Source organism: Salmo trutta, chromosome 1, assembly GCF_901001165.1.
Source record: "Salmo trutta chromosome 1, fSalTru1.1, whole genome shotgun sequence".
In the NCBI taxonomy this organism is placed as follows: Eukaryota; Metazoa; Chordata; class Actinopteri; order Salmoniformes; family Salmonidae; genus Salmo; species Salmo trutta.
In genome coordinates this window covers 59,339,498-59,363,561 of record NC_042957.1, presented here as the reverse complement: position 1 = coordinate 59,363,561, position 24,064 = coordinate 59,339,498, and the positions used below count along the sequence as shown (strand labels likewise).

The window sequence follows — 24,064 nt, the reverse complement described above, 5'->3', positions numbered from 1 at the left end:
CTGGCTGGTGGATGACAGTTGTATCTCAGTAACAGCGTCCCCAGGCTAACTGCTGGCTGGTGGATGACAGTTGTATCTCAGTAACAGCGTCCCCAGGCTAACTGCTGGCTGGTGGATGACAGTTGTATCTCAGTAACAGCGTCCCCAGGCTAACTGCTGGCTGGTGGATGACAGTTGTATCTCAGTAACAGCGTCCCCAGGCTAACTGCTGGCTGGTGGATGACAGTTGTATCTCAGTAACAGCGTCCCCAGGCTAACTGCTGGCTGGTGGATGACAGTTGTATCTCAGTAACAGAGTCCCCAGGCTAACTGCTGGCTGGTGGATGACAGTTGTATCTCAGTAACAGCGTCCCCAGGCTAACTGCTGGCTGGTGGATGACAGTTGTATCTCAGTAACAGAGTCCCCAGGCTAACTGCTGGCTGGTGGATGACAGTTGTATCTCAGTAACAGCGTCCCCAGGCTAACTGCTGGCTGGTGGATGACAGTTGTATCTCAGTAACAGCGTCCCCAGGCTAACTGCTGGCTGGTGGATGACAGTTGTATCTCAGTAACAGCGTCCCCAGGCTAACTGCTGGCTGGTAGATGACAGTTGTATCTCAGTAACAGCGTCCCCAGGCTAACTGCTGGCTGGTGGATGACAGTTGTATCTCAGTAACAGAGTCCCCAGGCTAACTGCTGGCTGGTAGATGACAGTTGTATCTCAGTAACAGCGTCCCCAGGCTAACTGCTGGCTGGTGGATGACAGTTGTATCTCAGTAACAGCGTCCCCAGGCTAACTGCTGGCTGGTGGATGACAGTTGTATCTCAGTAACAGCGTCCCCAGGCTAACTGCTGGCTGGTGGATGACAGTTGTATCTCAGTAACAGCGTCCCCAGGCTAACTGCTGGCTGGTAGATGACAGTTGTATCTCAGTAACAGCGTCCCCAGGCTAACTGCTGGCTGGTGGATGACAGTTGTATCTCAGTAACAGCGTCCCCAGGCTAACTGCTGGCTGGTAGATGACAGTTGTATCTCAGTAACAGCGTCCCCAGGCTAACTGCTGGCTGGTAGATGACAGTTGTATCTCAGGCATGCAGGTGAAACTGATCGTAGTGTATATCAAATGAAGTGACTAGCCTGATTCTTATCATCTCTCCTCTAGGCTAGACAACTCCTAGAGAAGGAATACAACTCCCTCATCTCTATGGGAACAGAGAGAAGACCATATGAGGTATTAAAGAACACAGTACGCTTAGTTCAGAAACTATGTGAAGACCGCATTTTCCACCTCATACAAGTCATTCTTTCTAACTTGACAATGTTGACAGACATAACCTTTTTTCTTTATTTCTCTCTCTTTTTCTCTCTCCCCTCCCCCCTCTTTTCTCTCCTAATTTCCCCCCTTCTCTGTACCCCCCTCCATTAGGATGGGACTAAGACGTTCACCCGCTCCCCTTCCTGGAGGAAGATGTTCAGGGAGAAGGACCTTAGGGGGGTGACCTCGGACTCATCGGAGAACCTGCCTGCTAACTTCCGTGCCTCCGCCATCTCCACGCCCTCCGTGACCCTGAGAAAGGTTCAGAGTGACGGTGAGAAGGATGACCTCTCCCCCTAACCTCTGACCCCTCCCTTTGGCCACACTCTCAGATTCCTATTTGTTCCGCTTCTTACACCTCCAGGGCTATTGTTCTATTATCACTCAGAAGGTCACGCTTTGGACAATTTATGACCCCTTACAACCTTGGATAACACATATTTACTATGGGCTAGTCATACTGATTTATTCATGAGAAAAACAACTATATTTGTCTTGAAGCGGTTTGCATGTTACGTAAGAGAAGAAATGTAAGACCAGTGTCACATGCGAGTATGTTCCGATGTACCCCATTCATAGAAGCTTACTAACTTTTGCGCCGATTGATAATATTATTTTCTGTCTGGGGAAGTTTTGTTAAAAGCCATGACGCTTGCTCTAAACGTTAACCCGCATCACTTGCGGTACAGTTTTGGAAATATAAGGAACTTGTCTTTCATATCAGCGAGAAATAATTTTCGAAAAACAAAAGGTGAAATTACTACACACATTTCTAGGCTTCCCATACGGCCATATTTCCAATGTTACAGCGCTTGACAGAGGAGACTGCGTAGACTACCTGTGCTAATTAGCATTCGGTGTCTCAGGACAACTGTGTGTAAAAGGAAGACGGACGCCACAAACGTGTTGTCACTGAAAGATACTGTCGGCTCAACTGTTTTAAAACCAGTTAAAACAGTCTACAGTAAGTGTATATTCTGCATTTGTGAAATTATTTTGATGTGACATGAAAGTAGAGAGCGTTGTGTTTCTAAAACCTTATCACAATTGAGAGTCAAATCACGTTTAGATGAAGTATTTTGTCTCTAAACAGAACGTGTAAGGTCCTTGGACTATAAGGAGTAACATTATGCTCCTTTAGTCCATTATTGGGCTAGTTCCAACACTGATGGCGTTAGCTTGGATATTCATATGAAAACCTCCAGTGGCTCGTTCCTACAGGACACAGCAGGTTCAGAGGGCAGGGCTACCACAATTTCCTCCTCCCACAACTTTATAATAGTACATCATGGAAAAGTTCAATGCTATTTTGTCATTATTTTGATCATGTGTCTCTCTCCTTCTTCTCTCTTAGTGAACTCTGGGCCTCGCGGTGAGGCAGCCTCAGTCAGGACATACTCTTGCTGAAAGACACGGAGGTGAGAAGCCCTCAACCAACACATTAAACACATGCAGTAGCTAGTTGGAGTTCTCTCATGGTTTGATTTGCAACAAAACCTTCAGGCGTGCCAGGTAGCTTGCATGTGTGCATATTGAAGTGGTTTGACTTGTTTTCAAGCTACATTGTTTGTTGTGGTGCTGTGTTCTGAGCTTTGGTTATATCATTGTTTGTGGGTGAGGTCTTTAGCGGTGGGCTTGGTTCATTGGTTGGTGGGGATTTGGTTTGAGTGAAGTCAGGAGGACAGTGGTGTGTGTGAGAGTAATCCTGTGTTTCTCCTCAGGGCCATGGTGACTGGATCACGACTGGACTACCCTCCTCTCATTCATTCACAGGAGGGGAAAGCAGCAGAAAAGCAATGAATATATACATTTATTAAATATAAATCTATTGGTCTGACCATTCTGCAATAACAGAGATAAAGAAGAAATGACGAAGATGGAGAAACAACAAATGGAAAAGGACATGAAGAATGTATGAAATATTGACAGGATATATACTGTACGTACATGACTAGAAGGGTAGGATGAGGCAGGACGACTGTTTTATCTCTCTCTTTGTTCTGTCTCAATATGTGATTGTGCAATGTGGAGTTGTGCTGAGGAGGAGGAGACTGGTGTCCAGTGTCACCCATTGTGGCTCTCTATCTGTTAGCTTCTATGGTGCTGTCAGGGGTTCTCCTAAGTTGGTTAGAGTGCTGCAGTAAAGCCATGTCCCCATTCAGGCCGCCATCTTGGCTCCAGCCACATCAGAGGGGCAGCAAGCCGCTCCTCTACTCATGGTTTATCCATTGGCACCTTGAAAGCTGAGAGGCTCTAGGCTCTAGTGTAATCTCTTTTGAATGGAATCTATTGTGGAGATCAAAGGCCGGGCCACAGCAGCAAGGATACGATGGGATGGGGGGGCCACAGCAACAAGGATACGATGGGATGGGGGGGCCACAGCAACAAGGATACGATGGGATGGGGGGGCCACAGCAGCGGGGATACGATGGGATGGGGGGCCACAGCAGCAAGGATACGATGGGATGGGGGGGCCACAGCAACAAGGATACGATGGGATGGGGGGGCCACAGCAACAAGGATACGATGGGATGGGGGGGCCACAGCAGCGGGGATACGATGGGATGGGGGGCCACAGCAGCAAGGATACGATGGGATGGGGGGCCACAGCAGCAAGGATACGATGGGATGGGGGGCCACAGCAACAAGGATACGATGGGATGGGGGGGCCACAGCAGCGGGGATACGATGGGATGGGGGGCCACAGCAGCAAGGATACGATGGGATGGGGGGCCACAGCAGCAAGGATACGATGGGATGGGGGGCCACAGCAGCAAGGATACGATGGGATGGGGGGCCACAGCAGCAAGGATACGATGGGATGGGGGGCCACAGCAGCGGGGATACGATGGGATGGGGGGGCCACAGCAGCAAGGATACGATGGGATGGGGGGCCACAGCAGCGGGGATACGATGGGATGGGGGCCACAGCAGCGGGGATACGATGGGATGGGGGGCCACAGCAGCGAGGATACGATGGGATGGGGGGGCCACAGCAACAAGGATACGATGGGATGGGGGGCCACAGCAGCGGGGATACGATGGGATGGGGGGCCACAGCAGCGGGCATACGATGGGATGGGGGGCCACAGCAACAAGGATACGATGGGATGGGGGGCCACAGCAGCAAGGATACGATGGGATGGGGGGCCACAGCAGCGGGGATACGATGGGATGGGGGGGCCACAGCAGCGGGGATACGATGGGATGGGGGGGCCACAGCAACAAGGATACGATGGGATGGGGGGCCACAGCAGCAAGGATACGATGGGATGGGGGGCCACAGCAGCAAGGATACGATGGGATGGGGGGCCACAGCAACAAGGATACGATGGGATGGGGGGCCACAGCAGCAAGGATACGATGGGATGGGGGGCCACAGCAGCGGGGATACGATGGGATGGGGGGCCACAGCAGCAAGGATACGATGGGATGGGGGGCCACAGCAACAAGGATACGATGGGATGGGGGGCCACAGCAACAAGGATACGATGGGATGGGGGGCCACAGCAGCAAGGATACGATGGGATTGGGGGCCACAGCAGCAAGGATACGATGGGATGGGGGGCCACAGCAGCGGGGATACGATGGGATGGGGGGCCACAGCAGCGGGGATACGATGGGATGGGGGGCCACAGCAGCGGGGATACGATGGGATGGGGGGCCACAGCAGCAAGGATACGATGGGATGGGGGGCCACAGCAACAAGGATACGATGGGATGGGGGGCCACAGCAACAAGGATACGATGGGATGGGGGGCCACAGCAGCAAGGATACGATGGGATGGGGGGCCACAGCAACAAGGATACGATGGATGGGGGGCCACAGCAACAAGGATACGATGGGATGGGGGGCCACAGCAGCAGGGATACGATGGGATGGGGGGCCACAGCAACAAGGATACGATGGGATGGGGGGCCACAGCAGCGGGGATACGATGGGATGGGGGGCCACAGCAACAAGGATACGATGGGATGGGGGGCCACAGCAGCGGGGATACGATGGGATGGGGGGCCACAGCAACAAGGATACGATGGGATGGGGGGCCACAGCAACAAGGATACGATGGGATGGGGGGCCACAGCAGCGGGGATACGATGGGATGGGGGGCCACAGCAGCGGGGATACGATGGGATGGGGGGCCACAGCAGCAAGGATACGATGGGATGGGGGGCCACAGCAACAAGGATACGATGGGATGGGGGGCCACAGCAGCAAGGATACGATGGGATGGGGGGCCACAGCAACAAGGATACGATGGGATGGGGGGCCACAGCAACAAGGATACGATGGGATGGGGGGCCACAGCAGCGGGGATACGATGGGATGGGGGGCCACAGCAACAAGGATACGATGGGATGGGGGGCCACAGCAGCGGGGATACGATGGGATGGGGGGCCACAGCAACAAGGATACGATGGGATGGGGGGCCACAGCAGCGGGGATACGATGGGATGGGGGGCCACAGCAACAAGGATACGATGGGATGGGGGGCCACAGCAACAAGGATACGATGGGATGGGGGGCCACAGCAGCGGGGATACGATGGGATGGGGGGCCACACAGTCATTGTGTTAAATGGCTGTGATGTAATTTAGTCATTTGTAGGTATCCACTAAAGCCAGTTAAATTAGAGTGGGGGGACATGTTGTTGAGGCCAGGTTACATACTGCAGGTCTAGTACAAAGCCCAGGGTAATGGCTTTCTAGATGTGGTGGACTTTACAGCTCTCATCATCAGCTCAGGTTCATTGGGTGCCCCTGAAAGACGAGGGGAAAGATGGAGGTGTGACGAAGGCGAGATAAAACAGTCAAAGTGACCAGAAGAAAAGAGGATGGAGACAATTAATTTACTGCACGCGAGCCATAACAGAAACCAAGAGAGGAAGGATGATAAGCAGATCCAGGAAGAGAGAAGAGACCGTTGGAAGTCAGGAAAAACCTTTAGCTTCTGTGTTACGATGCATGTCAAACAACCAAGATGACAATGAAGTCAACTTTGGGGGGTGAAGATGATACACATATATCTGTAGAAATCTAACCTATGAGGATGAAAGCCTGGGGAACAATTTGTAAAATGTATGTATTTTTATTTTAATTTTTTATGTTTTTATGATAACTATATTTATTTCCGTTATGTATGTATGTATTGAATAATTGTATGTACATGTTCATTTAATACTTAATTCTTACTCATTTAATTTGACCTAATTTGAAAAGTAAATATGAAACATTAAAAATGGTCATTAAAATATGCTACCGTATGTGTAAATTTTGAAAACAAATTGTGTTATGATTGAAAAAAAAATATGAATGACGAAGATGATAATACAAATTGATAATAACACCTGGAAAATAAACAGTAATGAAGATGATGGTGATAAAAAGACAAAATAAAGTGGTCTCGTGGTTCTACACATCCCAATGTGTGTTCTCACTTTGTGTACCTGGAGTTGGCACGTGTGTAGACAACAGGAGAGTGTGTAAGGGGAGGAGAGGCAGTGCTCTGTGTATTTGTGAGAAGCATGTTCAGCATGTATATACTGTATGTGTATATGACAGAAAGAGACAACACACACCGATAGATCACAACATTGACACATGCCGGAAGACCATTATGCATAAAAATCATGATAAAATAAGTTATAATAGTTTATCTTTTACTTATGGAATAAGAAACAGGCCTTTACAATATACATACATGTATTACAAAAAGCCAGATGTATAAATATGTTGTACTGCATATACTATAGAGTGCAGAGTTCAAACTGCAAACTGAGGCGAATGGAATTCTTCAATCATCTAATGATCTAACTAGAGGGAGAGATAGAGATAAAATGCTTCTGTGGTTGTCACACTGCTGCATGGTTTCTATTGGTCACTCAAATGTTCTGATCACATATGATTGGCTACACTGTAAATGGACTGTTGCTCTCATGACAACAGTATGGGCATCATGATGACACCCAGCATTGTGCTCACAGTATACATGGCTCAATTCTCCTCTCTATCTTACTATTAAAGCACTCAGTGATAATGTTGTCTGTGAGACTTCACAAAGGAGGACTGGGGATGGTCAGTGCTCAGTATGGAGTGTTGAGCAGTATCAGGCTAAATCACTAGGTGCTGCCAGTCCCTTCCTCTCCCATTCAGAGCAGAGGCCAGACACCAGAGGCTGGAATCATGTAACAACAACAAACCTATCATTCCACATACCTTTCTCTATAAATATACATACTTTCATACATAAAAGCATACTGTTCACATATTGTACACATATGTAAAGAAATATATTAATTTAAAACTCATGCTTACATACAGTATTACTCAGCAATAACATATATGATATGAAAACAATTATGAAACAAACAGTACTTTTCTAAAATCACTATTTTGATATGATAGTTTTCCCTAAGTTGTAGTGTTGAGGTTTTATTGTTTTTGTGTAGTCACTCTCACTGAGCCCGTGATGGGTGGAGGGGTTGTCTCGCCTACACTCTTTTAAAAAAGTGCTATCTAGAACCTAAGGGTTCTTTGGCGGTCCCCATAGGAGAACCCTTTGAAGAACCCATTTTGGTTCCAGGTAGAACCCTTTTGTGTTCCATGTAGAACCCTTTCCACAGAGGGTTCTACATAGAACTTCAAAAAGGGTTCTACCTAGAACCAAAAAGGGTTCTCCTATGGGGACAGCCGAAGAACCCTTTTGGATCTCTTTTATTGTAAGAGTGCAGCTATCATAAGAAGAATGCACTAATGTAAGTCGCTCTGGATAAGAGGTACCCTGGCCTATAAAGTAACACCTACTGTCTCATTGACATTACATCCAATGTCCCAAGCATTATCTGTGTTAACATTTCTTCCACATTATCCTCTCCACCTTTCCTCCATCTCCTGCCCTCACTCCCTTCCTCTGTTTTTCCTGGTTACTCTGGACAGTAGGACACACACGCAGGACGAGTTGATGCGGACCCACCTCCAGCCCTGCAGACCGCTGTTGTCAACAGTGAGGGCTCGGACATATGTGTCCTTGGCCTTACACTGACTCACCCACTGCCTGATGTCCACGCCTCGGCAGCTGGCCCCGGACACACCTACGGCCCCTGTCACTGCCTCCCCTGCCTCCCGCTGCGGCCCACCGCCCCTCTGCTGCCCCTCCTGACGGCAGCGAGTCTCATAGAAGTACTGCTTAAGCGCCCCCTTGACTGTCTTGATCTCTGGCACGATGTTGACTGTCTTACCCTTATCGTCGATGACCGTCGTCTTGTCCGTTACCCACACGCTCTCCGACTCGCACACCGGCATCTCACCCCGCCTGGTGTGGGACAAGTGCGAGCGCTTGTGCCTGGGGGCGGGGCGAGGGGGCTCCCTGGCTCCACTGAGAGTGTCCACCCAGCTCAGCGGCACACTCCTGTCCATCTCTCTGTCCCCATGACCCTCCATGTATCCGTCTGCGTCCGACACTTCCTCCTCCTCCTCCTTGTCCTCTCCTTCTATGGGCAACATGCCTGACTCCAGCATGAGGAGGAGGGGCGGGTGCTCTGGAGGAGAGGCAGAGAAAAGGACCCGCGGGTGTGCATCTAAAAACAGCAGCTCTTGCTTCTCCTTTACACCTCTCAGCCCCTGACCCAGCCCTAACCCTAGTCCTACTTCCATTCCTTCCTCTGACAGATCCGGACCTTTCCCAGCCCCTGCCCCAGGCCCACCCTCCCTCCCCTCCTCTCCCCTGTTATCACTGCTCTCTGTCCTAGCCTCTGCTCTCTGCGGGGTCCTCTGACTGGAGGGATCTGGCCCAGTTTTACTGTGGTGTCCAGCATTAGTGGAAGGTTTGTAAGTTTCCACCACATACATGTTGGGAGGTCTGAGATCCTGTTCATCGGTCCTGGGGTCTAGAGAGTGATGATGGTTTTCCTTCTGAGCCATGTCTCTAAAACTGCTGTCATCACCAGCTCTGCTGTCTGGTTTATAGTCCCCTTGTACATAGTTCTCCTGGGAGGGGTAGTCCTGATAACTGCTGCCATTGGTGCTCCTGAGTTTTCCTCCATCAGTGTTAGAATATTTATTTAAACCAACGCTGTTCGGGTTTTCTGTATGAAAATTGCTTTTTGACAGATAACTTTGTTGTTTTCGCTTCCCTTTCAAAGTTTGCACCTCCTCTTTAATTATGGAGAGGTTATTGTAGTCTTTCTTGACACCCATCACGCTGAGGTGTTTTGTACTGTCTGTTCTTCCAGAATCAGCTGTCACATTGTAGTCCTTGAGTGAGGCATTACTGTGGGAGTTGTAGTCCACAGAGGCCTGAGGAGCTGGAAGTGTGGAGTAAGATCCGGGGGAGCGACTGGAAGAGTCATCGATGTCCTCTGTGTGGTTGTCCAGGCTACTGCCGGGCTCCGTCATCTCAGCAACAGTAATGGTCACAGGGTTGTGAGGGAAGGGCAGGGCCGAGGCGATCACCATGGCAACCAGGGGAAGCCAGTGCATCACTCCCAACACGTATCAACTGAGGATGGAGAGACGGGTATGGGGGGAGAGAGAGAAAGAGGAGAGAAAGAGAAATGGGGTTAAAACAGTGTTCAATACAGTAAATGTGGAACTCTCATGAAAAGGTAAAACAAGCATTTTACTGGTGCTAACCTGTAGCTTTACTGTTAACTCTAGAAGTGTAGAGGTAGCTTTATAATCTTAGCAGAACTTATGGAAAATGGGCTCAGTTTATCCATGTGAGGAGACTGTGGAACAATGGACATGCAGCAGAACAGATCCCCTGCCTGCCCGGTTGGCTGCCCGGTTGGCTGCCCGGTTGGCTGCCCGGTTGGCTGCCGCCCGGTTGTTGGCCTTCAAATGGAGCCTCTATAATCCTGGTATGTGTGTAGACTGTGGGTCATACATCTCACAGCCAAAGGAAATGAATTACAACTCAAGCAGTCATAATGAGGCCTTAGGGTTTCGAAAGGCTTTTTTCAACTTTTAATGGCATAAAACATCAAATGTTTGTAGTTGCAGTTGGTCCTCTGTGCACAATCTATGGTTGTGTGCGAAGTAGTCCCTTTGGTCAATTCTATAAACAGATTTGGTTTGGTGCATATCAGTTTGCAAAAACATACATGAGCATACAAGTAAATACGCAAGCTTTGATCCAATAAATGTTTTGCCTTGTGGCAGAAAATAAGGAATTTCACAGTAATAACTGAACTAATCACTTAATTGTTGTTGTGACAGATGCTGAACTTAGATTTGGAAACATTAAAAAAGTGAAACCAGAAATACTTGAAGAACAGTTTTCCTTCTAAAAAGCTCCAGAAAATCCTGGCCCTTGGCCAATTCTCTGAAAGTTTACATCACAACCTCCTTTGAACACAATGATGAATGATGAGTGATACCAGAGGAACCTTGGTAACCTCTTCACTAGTACTTCCAGAGAAGCTAAACACCTTCTTCGCACGCTTTGAGGATAACACAGTGCCACCGACGTGGCCCGCTACCAAGGACTGTGGGTTCTCCTTCTCCGTGGCCAACTTGAGTAAGACTTTTAAACGTGTTAACCCTTGCAAGGCTGCCGGACCAGACCGCATCCCAAGCCGCGTCCTCAGAGCATGTGCAGACCAGCTGGCTGGAGTGTTTACGGACATATTCAAACTCTCCCTATCCCAGTCTGCTGTCCCCACTTCTTTCAAGATGTCCACCATTGTTCCTGTACCCAAGAAAGCAAAGGTAACTGAACTAAATGACTATCGCCCCTTAGCACTCACTTCTATCATCATGAAGTGCTTTGAGAGACTAGTCAAGGATCATATCACCTCTACCTTACCTGACACCTTAGACCCACTTAAATTTGCTTACTGCCCCAATAGATCCACAGATGATGCAATCGCCATCGCACTGCCCTATCCCATCTGGACAAGAGGAATACCTACGTAAGAATGCTGTTCATTGACTATAGCTCAGCATTCAACACCATAGTACCCTCCAAGCTCATCATTAAGCTTGGGCCCCCCAGGTTTGAAGGTAGGAAAAAACACCTCCACTTCGCTGATCCTCAACACAGGGGCCCCACAAGGGTGTGTGCTCAGCCCCCTCCTATACTCCATGTTCACACATAACTGCGTGGCCACGCATGCCTCCAACTCAATCATAAAGTTTGCAGACGACGCAACAGTAGTAGGACCGATTATCAACAATGACGAGACAGCCTAAAGGGAGGAGGTGAGGGCCCTGGGAGTGTGGTGCCAGGAAAATAACCTCTCACGTAACGTCAACAAAACAAAGCTGATTGTGGACTTTAGGAAACAGCAGCGGGAGCACCCCCCTATCCACATTGACGGGACCGCAGTGGAGAAGGTGGAAAGCTTCAAGTTCCTCAGCATACACGTCACTGACAAACTGAAATGGTCCACCCACACAGACATTGTAGTGAAGAAGGCGTAACAGTGCCTCTTGAACCTCAGGAGGCTGAAGATATTTGGCTTGATACCTAAAACCCTCACAAACTTTTACAGATGCATCCTGTCGGGCTGTATCACCACCTGGTACGGCAACTGCAGGGCTCTTCAGAGGGTGGTGCGGTCTGCCCAACGCATCACCAGGGGCAAACTACCTGCCCTACAGCACCAGATGTCACAGGAAGGCCAAAAATGATAATCAAAGACAACAACCACCCGAGCCACTGCCTGTTCACCCCGCTATCATCCAGAAGGCGAGCTCAGTACAGGTGCATCAAAGCTGGGACCGAGAGACTGAAAAACAGCTTCTATCTCAAGGCCATCAGACTGTTAAATACTGTAGCCATCAGTAGCACCTTAGAGGCTGCTGCCCTATATACATAGACTTGAAATCCCTGGCCACTTTAATAAGGGAACACTGGTCATTTTAATAATGTTTACATATTGCATTACTCATCTCATATGTATATACTGTATTCTATTCTATTCTGCTGTATCTTAGTCTATGCCGCTCTGACATTGCTTGTCCAAATATTTATATATTCTTAATTCCATTCCTTTACTTTGGATTTGTGTGTATTGTTTGTATTGTTGTGAAATTGTTAGATATTACTTGTTAGATATTACTGCACTGTTGGAGCTAGATACACAAGCATTACGCTACACCCGCAATAACATCTGCTAAACACGTGTATGAGACCAATAAAATTTGATTTTAACCAATTCCCTGATCCTCTGTCCTCTCACTCACACCTGCCACCAGAGGGCAAAGCACACCATCATATTCAACTTGATACATTTTCAAGATAATATGGTACTACAATAATAATCTATTGACTGAGCTTCAGTGTCATATTAGTATGTCAACTATGGCATTGGATTGGCAGTTTCATGTAAAAGTGTAACATTAAGGATTTTTTGAAAGGACATTCTACTCCAAATTGTAATTATGTTCTCTTCCTTTAAAACTCTTCTGAAAATCGAGGACAGTTTCCTTTTATCTCATGACCTCAATGACATCCCCAGCCAATTATATATGAACCCTAAAAATAATTTAGCTAGCGTAAAGTTACTGTATAATACTTATTACAAACATCTACATATGTAGGATCTTAATTTGAGCCAGTTTGCTACAGCAGGAAAAGAATCCTGCAGCAACAGGAAATGTAAATTATTATGTTTATTATAATTGTCCTGCAGCAACAGAAAATGTAAATTATTATGTGGATTATAATTAATGGACATTTTTGTATGGGTTTATGATTTTCCCTTTACGAAAAATCAGTCTGAAATTTCAAAGCGGAAATTACAAACTTCAGAAGCCTTTTTAAACCTCAAATACACAACAAGTTTTAAAATGTCCTGCATTGCAGGAAAGTTATCCTGCAATGCAGGAAAGTTATCCTGCAACAGGGTGATCAAATTAAGATCCTACATCTGTAGGGTTGGCTCATAGAGATAGTTAGAGGACTCAACATTGTATCTGTGCCATTGTGGCGCCTGTGAGAGCATGGACAGCGCCATTGAGGGCTCCATTTTGAAATAGTTAATTTTCTTCTTCTACTACTTCTGAGTTGGTAAACAACTGACACCTGGAGTGTGTTGTTTGAACAGGTATAAAGCCACGGTTGGTGATTTACTGTCACCTGCAGTTATGGCTGATCCCCCCCCCCCCCCCCCCCCCCCCCCCCCCGATGACCTGGATGGAATTATGTGATCCTTCCTTAACCCATAGGAAGTCCCACCCAGTTGACTACTTCAAAATGGTAAAAGTCCTCAATGGCGCTGCCCATGCTCAAACTGGATTTTGGGCACTAGAGTCCTCTATCTCTATGGTTGGCTGCACTTCCAGGATTACAAACTAGCTAGCTAGTTACCTGGGAGGTTTCTTGGATGGTCTGATGAGAATCTGAGGAAGATATGTAACTTGTTATAACTTGTCGCTCTGAACTTGTCACTCTGAACTTGGCGCCAACAATTTAGCAGCGGCTATGCGCCACTGTTAAAGGAATATAAGGGAAACACTGATCAGTACAGCAACAACACATGCCTTCCTCTGGTTTGCGTTTTGTCTGAAGAGGCCTGCTACATATGTGGCATATCATGATGGTGTCACACATCATGTAGGACTAGTCAACCATGATTATGAGGATTCCTCTGGGAGAGCATATGGCCTCCACCCAGAAAAAGATGAACCCACTTCCAACACTGAGTCATGTGTCACTTCTATGTATCTGTTGTTGTGTGAAAAAGGGGAGGAGGACATTTAGAAAGAGTTAAAAAAGGTAGAATGCTCAGAATGTCTGGGATGTGGGTTTACTGCTACCTTCAGGTGTCCCCAGACCAGACAACAGACTGAGAAATGGGAAGGGGGAGAGTGAGTGAGGGGGAGGGAGAGAGAGATAGATAGAGGGGGTAGATAGGTGAGAGAGAAAGACAGAGAGGGAGAAAGAAAGATAGTGAGAGAAAGAGAAATGACAGGAAATTCACTACACCTGACCACACCTGGGACACAATGCAGTAGTGATTAGTGAAAGAACCAGGACATTAGATGACACATCAGCCATGCATTTATGCTTGCATGCTGTGGGCCTCGTTCCCTGGTGATACGTAAATCACATCAAAGGACTCATTTCCTGTTTTCTCTTATTGGTACAGGGCCATCCGTAAGTTCGTAAACACAGGTGTGCTGTGTGCTGTATGCAAATAAATTGTCCTGAAGTGCCATTCTGGGTTCTGGTTAGTTCCAGCCCAGACAGATGGTGAGCTGTAGAAGAGCACTGTCAATTATAGATGAACATGCACTGTGCCATGTGGCAACAGACAACACAGACAGAGATAGAGACAGAGACAGAGACAGACCGAGACAGAGACAGAGACAGAGACTGAGACTGAGACAGAGAGAGACATAGACAGAGAGAGACAGAGACAGTCAATTATTCAATCAGTGGCATTATGATCCCCATGTATTTTTATACATGGGGATCATGTATATAAAAAAAACATTTTAAGGCTGTGTGTGTGTTTAGTGGAAGAGCTGGTTGTAAGGTTTTCTGAGAACACACACCAGACAGGCAGGCAGACACACGCGCTGGAGACCATATCAGCGAGCGATGTGTACTCTGTGGCACAGGAGCTTTTCATCATCATGCTCCATTTGCTACAATGACACGCGCCATTTACACTCCCTGCCTGGCCAGACAAGGACCTCCTCACTCCTCAGCTGGATAAGACCCAAACACTGTCCCAATCAGCAAATCTCAAACAATCTAACAAATGAATAGACAACCCAATCCCCCATACGAACACACTCGGTCTATAGAAAAAAGATCCCAAAACCACAGATTTAAAACTATAAGAAAACATTACACTTTCCCAACTAATTTTTCAAAACCTCCAAACATTATCCAAACGAACAATCCAAACCCCAAACCCTGTCAAAACAAACCTTCTAACCCCAAACCAAAACACTCCCCCAAGTTCCTACAGAAAACCAAACTGCCCAACAGTTCAAAAACACACTCATTTTTTAAATGATCTTCAACATAACACTGCTACAACAAAGTCATACGTACAACTTACAGCTAGGCCTAAATCTCACTAATAAACCTGGTGATTAGGGATAGGTGCCTTATGGTTGTTGTTTTGACTTATCTTTTAGATGGTTACCTGAGAAGTATATTGTGGGTCTGAAATGACAGAGAAGGAGGAGTGAGAGAGAGGATGGAGAGGAATGAGACTGGGAAGCTAGAATTAGTCTGGGAGGCTCTGTTAGGAAACAGTGAGAAGAGAAATCCATTAAACTGGTTCCACACCTGGGAGTGGCTACTGTGCAATTATCCTGTTAACAACTAATCCCCTTCATGTGTGGGTAATGGGCCGGATGTCCATTTGTCCGTCTGAGATGATTCATTATGTCAAGGTCCAGACCAGTCGGGATAATCATAATCACACGTAACCTTATGGACATGTGTGTGTGTGTACTGAAATCATCCGTCCATAGACCAGATTAGTCAGTGCAATGTGTGGACTTCTTCATAGCCTAACTGTGACAGAGATCAACTTCACGCCTGTGACACCTGCTGTGCCTAGAGCAGAGGAAACACTACAGCAGGTTAATGTTTGTCTTTGTTTTTCTCTGTCTCTGTATGGCCTGAGACTGAGTAAAAGCATTGTACTCATGAGTTTTGAGCACGTAACAGTGCTTAGCAGTCCTTCTGCGCAAACATCCCATTAATTATTATTCTATGATTGTGTCATTCCACGCTTTAGTCTAACTGGGTATCTACCCTGGCCTCTCTCTGGCCTTGGCTCTGTGTACAGCTCTTTCAGTTCACATTTCCACACACACACACGCACACACACACACACACACACACACACGCACGCACGCACGCACGCACGCACACACACACACACACAGAATCTTAATTTGAGCATATTTGCTATAGCAGGAAAATAATCCTGTAGAAACACAAAATGTGAATTATTAGGTGGATTATAAATAATGGACATTTTTTTGTAGGGGTTGATACATTTTTCGTTAGGACACCCACACACACCACACACAAAAAAGCACACACACACACAGCATAAACATGAACATACAAGGACCTGTCAAATCTAATCAGGCACTAACCCAAAGGATAAATGACAGTCAATCTGATCATAGGAAGAAAGGAGAGCAGCAGTGCAGTGTGAATGAAGCTGTCTACCAGAAGGGAGCCTCCATGAAGGAAACATTCCATATGGTACCATGTTGTTACCTAATCGTCATTGAACAACCCAGAACGTTTTCCTTAAGCATTTAACCAACTGAAGGTGGTGCACGTCATTATTTACATGCAAAGGGCCACGTTTGCACGGCAAATTAAGCATAATCTGGAAGATTTCCTGCTGTTCTTTGGTTATTTTTATTTCAGTGACTGATATAACCATTGATTCTTGAAGTATATAATGTATTATTCCTCATGAGTTTAATATAACTGTCTTCTTACTCCATTAGAACACAACATATAAGGTTGTAGGCCTTATTTATTTCAGTAAGCAAACAATGTATTGCTGCAAAATGCTTTAAACTATCATGCATGCAATAGATTGTCAGTACTTGCATTCAAAGCCCCACTATGAATTCGAGAGTGGTTACATTTCCTAAACCCCATCGCTCAGCTTCCTACCAAACCAAGTGAGGGTCTGCTGTTGGGCTGAAACACATACTCAGGATTGTGGCTTTAATGCACTCCGCTACTGGTAAAGGAACATAATCATAGTAGTCTAATATTTCAGGGATATTATGCACTTTATGCCATTAATTACTTTTAACACAAGAGGTAAGCAACAGCCTAAATGTCCAAAACTCCCACAAAGTAGACTATAGGCAAGATTTCAGTAGATTATGGATCAATTGGCGTGATGACCTGTCAATTTCTGTGATCTGTAGCATACACCTGCAGATTAGGATTAGGTTATATCCGTAGCCTATTATTTTATCTGAATACTTGTGAAAGAAAAAAAAACAGTGATGGAGAATTAAATTAGGCTATCCAACAATGCGCTGTGGCAACCGAAAGTGTCCATAGCTCGTGTTAATACGTATGCAAATAAATTAACATATACATGAACTGCAGTTTGTAAAAAGGACATGACAAGTAAATGTGTACCGTTTAGGTGAGATCCGGACCACGCGTCCTTCCAGTTGACACCACATTGGTTATAGACTAATGGTCCGAGAGAGTTGGTGAAGTGGTAAAACTCTCAATATTGGTTTAAATGAAAAAGTTACGTTTTCATATTCAATTCAAATTAACTTCCCACGTCACAAAATTTTTTTTATTCTATCAGTTAGCCATGTCCGTTTGAATTAAACAACAATAATTTTAAAAAACGATGGGAAGAAAAAATAAATATTCAAAAACAGCTCCGTCCTAACCGCGCTTAAACAAGACATATAACGCGAAGTTTGCTAAAAGAAAAAAGAAAGATATATGCATGATTCGGTCAAGATCTCATCCTCCTGACGTTGTTCTTCATATTCCATGAAAAGAGGAACTGTAATTTATTTATATTGAAGTCGACATACACAGTAAACTAATCGACGTCTCTATAACGACTGGCAGCGAAGCGCTGCGGTCCGTTTAGGCTACGTTGGGATCAACAAAGTTTGTCAAATTCTTCCCAGTTCTCAAAAACTCCGCCTGTAGCCTGAACGCGAATAGCTTCTGGTTGCTTTTAGAGCGGAAGAGAGGGAGGACAAGACGGGGCGAGCGAGTTTTTTGAAAGGGGTAAAGGACAGAGGGGGAAAGAAAGCACAGAAGAAACAACAGGACGAGGAACATCTGTGAGAGGGATATCGAATGTCAAGTTTTCTCAATACAAAATGTATAGCCCCAAACAGCCTAACTGTTGTTTATTATGGATAAAGAAAAACATTATTATAGATTTAATATAATAATTTAAGCTATGATTTACCTTTACCTCACCGTTCCTTTCCCTGGGAAATCATGAGGCTAAACTGGGTTAAGGTTCATGACTCGTCAGTCAGCTAGGCCTACTGTCTATAACACATCATAACATACCCATAAATACTGTACCTAATCAGAATTTGAGGTATTTGGATGACTTTGGACAGCTATCTTCTGATTGTTTGAAGATAGCTGACATTTACCAGACCACATGTCTAGTATACTAGACTACTGTGTAGGTCTTTCGGCCAACGTTTGAGGTTTGACCGACTCCACAACAAACTGGTGGAGATGAAACCAGGGCTGAGAGCTGAGACCTAGGCTACTGCGAAGACAATGGAGTTATGAAAGACAGTTCATCTAGATGGGTCTTCGCACCAGCTGAGTATGTAGCCGATGTGCACTTCTTTTGACCTTGGAGAACAGCGCATCCACTGAGTCAGTCCACCTTGAAGTTTCTTGTTGAAAAGGAAACCATAAATTGGTAGATGAGCAGAGGAAGGCTTTACCTTTTCCCTGTGTCTGCGTCTCTCAGACACACTCTTTCTTTACCAAGTAGTGGTTTCCATCTCACTAAAACCTTTATTCCATGAATGTTTAAAAAGATGAAAGGATAAGGAAGAGAATGGAGACAAAAGAGAGGAGGCTTGTGTTACAACCCTGTGAGACTGCTCATGAAAGACTTTTGGGATGGGAGAGATGGGGACAGAAAAGGAGACAGAGAAAGAGGGGGAGAATGAAAAGAACTTTTCAAACTCCAACTGCTGAACGGGTCAGGTGTGTATAGTGGAACTAGCTAAAATGCAGAACTCACTCAAAGATGGGGGTTCTTACCACTGTCATTACAGTCAGACCTAAAGGGGTGTTGATAGACATCGCTCTGTGACTGACTGCTACTGTTTTCCCCCAACACACACATGCGCACAGCCGCACACACTCCATCAAATACACTCAATCTCTCTCACACATACAGGAGCAGCCCTAAAATAAGATTTGGATGTTATTACCTCTTCATATCCTCACGCTCTTTGCTGTTCTTCCCCGGTGTCTCCCTCATGGCATTCCTCCCTCTCAGCATTTAGTGTCAGTCATTGGCAGTCCTTGGAACCCTCCCACCATTCTCTCTCTGCTTTTTTGTCTGAACTTGTTCTGTGCACACTTAGATATTTCTGCCCGAGGTTACATCAGTGAGAAAGGGAGAGCGAGAGAGAGTTAGCAAGGTATTGACAGAGATGACAGTCAAACAAAGACGGTGAGAGTAAGGTCAACACACACAAATGTAGGGACAAAAGTTATTTCACTCTCTCTCACTCTCTCTCTCCCTCTCCCTCCCCTCTCTCTCTCTCTCTCTCTCTCTCCCTCTCTCTCTCCCTCTCCCTCTCTCCCTCCCCTCTCTCTCTCTCCCTCTCTCTCTCTCTCCCAGAACCACATCAGTAGGTACAGATATATCTTCTTTTTGTTTTACACCCTTTCACCTGAAGCATTTTTCTGTCACATGAAACACATATCACATTATCCAAACATTCTCTGCTAATAGATTTAGAGACCGTGCTGCTTCAATGCATGCCACATTTTAAAATGCACACACAGAGACACATGAAATGTCATAAATAAATAAATAAATGACTCTCGCGATCCATTGGTCTTTCATTCATCTCATGTACATGTAGCTAATTGGCATCAATAACTAACAAACAAACATAACAATACAATCATGTTATTGCAATTTGCACCAATCCAATAACCTCATAAAACACAGAAACATTTTAAACTGGAAATGCACCAACATCATGTGATACACTTTCACGCACCCCTAGGCTGTGTCTATCTAATTCCAAATAAACCCTAACTTTTCACATTCAACCAATCAGTCTACCTTTCTCTTCCTCACATAACATGTCATCAAACATGGATTTATTACTATAGCAATGAATATCCCGTCAATTGTACCTCAGCCAAATATCAGTGTAATTGTGGCAATTACTGCAAATAGCCGAGCTGTCAGGGTGGAGGTTATACAGTCTGATTGCCCCCACCAGAGACCAGGGGCATGAAGGCAGACGCGTCAGACTTAACTTCAATTATTGAACTCACCCTTTCCCCCAGGCTGTGCCAATCTTTCATTAACTCTCATTCCTTCTCCCCCTACTCTCTCTAACCCTCCCACTATATGTTCATGTCTCTCTGCCTCTCTCTTTCCATGTCTCCCTCCCTCTCTCTTTTCATATCATGTCTCTCTCCCCTCTCACTTTGTCCACTTTATCTCCTCACATCTCACTATTCCCCCTTTCTCCTTCATTCACATTCTCTCCTCAACTCTCCCTCTCTTACTACATCTAAACTCTCTCCTCATGAACCTCACCATCCCCCGTTCCTCCTCTTTTTCAGACTTGGGTACGAAGAGCGGCCACATGTGTTTCCAATTTCAGGCGTAATGCTCCACTCACCGCAATCTGACCCAATTAGCCTGCGACTCCTGGAAACGCCCCAGTCACCCTCACCGGCCACGCTACTACCCTGCCTCGGTGGCACGGAGGTAAAGTGTCGGGTCACTGAGGGGATGGGGGGATACTATCTCATGATGAATGTGTGACTGGCTCTGTCTGGGTGGAGGTAGGGAGGAGGGAGGGAGAGAGGGGGGAGCATCTCACCTCGCCCCCCAGCAGTAAGTGAGCTCTGCTTCACAGGCGTCCGACCATAATGCAGACATATCTGAGGAATAATCACTCAAGCCTGAAATTGAATTTCACGGGAAAGGGAGGGTCAGAGAGGCTATGTGATGGGGTTCCAAAGCAGACCAGACATAGCCTACACACTAACACACTAGTAGTGGTCAGTGCTGTTTAAAATTAGGGAGGACGATTTCTTTTTTTTTAATGAGCATTGCCTTATTTCAATTACAGAATATTGAATGACTGTCTCTCATTCATATTCCATTCACCCAGTCCCGTGGAACAGTGATAGGTTTAGGCTACTGCATGATACTGAAATTTGCCCTATACCCATCATGAGGTTGCTACAACCTAGCCTACAAATGAATGTTTATAACATAGGTCTTGACACAGGTCAAGAGACAAATTGGTGTAATCAAGGTGACAGACAGTGACACATTCAATGTCAAATAAATAAATGACTCTCGTGATCCATTGGTCTTTCATTCATCTCGTGTACATGTATGTGTGTACATGTATGAGATGCTCCCCCCGCTCTCCCTCTAAAATGTGCACACTTTAGCTGATCTAGGGTGTAGTCATTAGTCCAAACGGTTTTCAAAACGTTACGTTTTGCAACTAAAACGAGAGTTTCTATTGGACAAATTCAGGTAGGTCCATCCCCGTTTTGTTGCGTTTGCTTCCGTTTAAGAAACGTTTTGCAACAGAATTGGCGGAATTAATACACCCCTGATCACACAGTTCACTTTCATAGCAGCCATACAAACAGCATCATCACATTTATGTGCTCTCCTCCTCTCACATTTTCCCTTCACTTGTGGACAAAACCTCTCCAAGTCAAACCTTCATACCATAACCACTACACACAGCATACAAAGTTGTCACCATATTAGCTAATGTCATAATCAACATAGCTACTATCAATCCAACCCATGTGTACAATCATGCAGTAGTGTACAGCAATCAGTTTAGCAGTTACACCGGTGGCTTACCTTGAATTGGAAGTGTTGGATAGCCTTAGCCAGCTAGCTACATTAATATAATTCCTCTATGTATACAACGAAATACAACAAAATCTCTCTCCCTCTCTTTCTCTCTGCTCTTTCTCCTTCATTTTTGAACAAATTAATTTGTTCAAAACTGTTCAACTATTGTCTTTTTCTCTCTTTGCGTCAACTACTCATCACATTTTATGCACTGCAGTGCTATAGCTAACTGTATCTTATGCGATCTTTCTCTGATCCTTTGTTTGGATGGACAACATGTCAGTTCATGCTGCAAGAGCTCTGATAGGTTGGATGACACCCTCCGGAAGTAGTCTTAATTACTGTGTAGGTCTATGGAAAGGTGTGAGAAGGCTACCGCAGACCTTCAATGCAAAACAGTGTGTTTTAATCAGTTATTTGGTAACATGTGAATATATTTAGTATAGTTTTATCTAAAAATGATAACTTTCTTAATGTTTCACTATTTTCATTTTTATGAAATTCACAGAGTCCTCCTCTCAAACACACACAATCACGCACGCACACACACACACACACACACACACACACACACACACACACACACACACACACACACACACACACACACACACACCGCCACTGAAACACACGCACGCACGCACGCACGCACGCACGCACACACACACACACACACACACACACACACACACACACACACACACACACACACACACACAAACTCATAAATACATTTATACACATACTCACTCATAAAAACATTTAACACAGCTACACGAACACACAGAAAGCCTCAAGTCTATATCCTGTATGTAATATTCACCTTTGGGAGAAAGTGTGGGAGAGCGAGAGAGCTAGGGGAATTTAAAAAAATCTGAGGAGTTGGACGTAAGGAATGTCTTAATTATGGGAACAGAGGACTAACTTCAGTTTAATCCTTAATGAGAAACAGGTTTGAATGGGAGAGAAACTAGAGCTGAGGGGAGAGCGGGCTCTGCATTACATTATCTGGCAACTCACGCTACAGATGTAGGATCTTAATTTGAGACAGTTTGCGACAGCAGGAAAATAATCCTGCAGCAACAGGAAATGGGAAATATTATGTGGATTATTATTAATGTACATTTTGTAGGGGTTAATATATTTTTCGTAAGTCAAAATCAAGTATGAAATTTCTAAGTGGAAATTACGAACTTCAGAAGCCTTTTTAAACCTCAAATACACTACAAGTTCTCCTGCAACAGGGTGATCAAATTAAGATCCTAGATCTGTATATACTATAGTTGACAGTTGATTCTCACTCATAACGGTATCAATGCAAAATATGATGTCTCTTCATGTTTGTACCTCGATTCAATCTCTCCCTTATGCATCTCCACTTCTCCGTTATGTGTACATCTCCGGTCTTTTCTCTCCATCCCCTTATCCATCGGTCTTTTCTCCCTCTCTTTTTCTGCCAGAGGAACATTGTTACACATTGTAAACTTTACTCACTGAACGACACCCGGCAGTATAGGGTTTCACAGGCAGACTTTGTACGTGAACCGCTCTGGCAATTAGTAGAGGATAGACTTACAGCGTACCCACTGCACAAAGGAAGTACAGGCCCAATTCCACAAGCCTCTGTCCCTGTTCTGTTCCTCTGCCCCTTTCCATCTGTCAGTCCCACAGGACAGGGTGTGTGTGTGTGTGTGTGTGTGTGTGTGTGTGTGTGTGTGTGTGTGTGTGTGTGTGTGTGTGCGTGTGTGTCTGTGTAGACGGTTCATGTGTGCGTGTGTTTGTGTGTGTTGTAGGAGGTTTGTGTGTGTATCTTTGCATGTGGCAGAGGATTTGTGTGTCTCTGTGTCAGAAGGTGTGTCAGCCATGTGACATTGCATGTACGTGTGTATGCATACAGAGCAGAGGTCAGGGGTTTCTGTGATGCGCTTACTTAAATCACCCTGTCATTATCCTTATCCCTTGTACCTTGTTACACTGTCATTGTCACGGACTTGTTATTACGTCACACAAGACAAAATGTAGCACACACTGCTTTAATAACACTGACATAGTGCTTGGTTGACATAGTGCTTGGTTGACTTAGTGCTTGGTTGACATAGTGCTTGGTTGACATAGTGCTTGGTTGACATAGTGCTTGGATGACATAGTGCTTGGTTGACATAGTGCTTGGTTGACATAGTGCTTGGTTGACATAGTGCTTGGATGACATAGTGC

The 24,064-nt window shown here is 45.6% G+C and overlaps 2 protein-coding genes across 4 annotated transcripts in view; one reads left to right on the top strand and one right to left on the bottom strand.

Moving 5' to 3' along the window:
• Positions 1–3,163, top strand: part of LOC115203054 (liprin-alpha-3) — a 39,880-nt gene extending 36,717 nt beyond the window's left edge. For all 3 annotated transcript variants that reach the window (XM_029767375.1, XM_029767365.1, XM_029767385.1), the window contains exons 29-32: positions 1,143–1,211; positions 1,407–1,569; positions 2,650–2,713; positions 3,017–3,163. In XM_029767375.1, the coding sequence (XP_029623235.1) occupies positions 1,143–1,211; positions 1,407–1,569; positions 2,650–2,702 (285 nt within the window). In that variant the 3' untranslated portion in view covers positions 2,703–2,713; positions 3,017–3,163. The remainder of the gene's footprint in view (positions 1–1,142; positions 1,212–1,406; positions 1,570–2,649; positions 2,714–3,016) is intronic.
• A 4,996-nt stretch (positions 3,164–8,159) lies between these two features.
• On the bottom strand, positions 8,160–17,939 carry LOC115203046 (uncharacterized). Its single transcript, XM_029767352.1, has 2 exons — positions 17,392–17,939; positions 8,160–9,792 (listed from the first exon to the last, which is right to left on the bottom strand). Exon 2 carries the CDS (start codon positions 9,771–9,773, stop codon positions 8,193–8,195), a length of 1,581 nt encoding a protein of 526 aa, XP_029623212.1. The 5' UTR covers positions 9,774–9,792; positions 17,392–17,939; the 3' UTR covers positions 8,160–8,192.
• Positions 17,940–24,064: the final 6,125 nt, after the last annotated feature.

Bases quoted from the DNA above. Each gene is read 5' to 3' on its own strand.
- LOC115203046 (XM_029767352.1), bottom strand. From the start codon at position 9,773: ATGCACTGGCTTCCCCTGGTTGCCATGGTGATCGCCTCGGCCCTGCCC.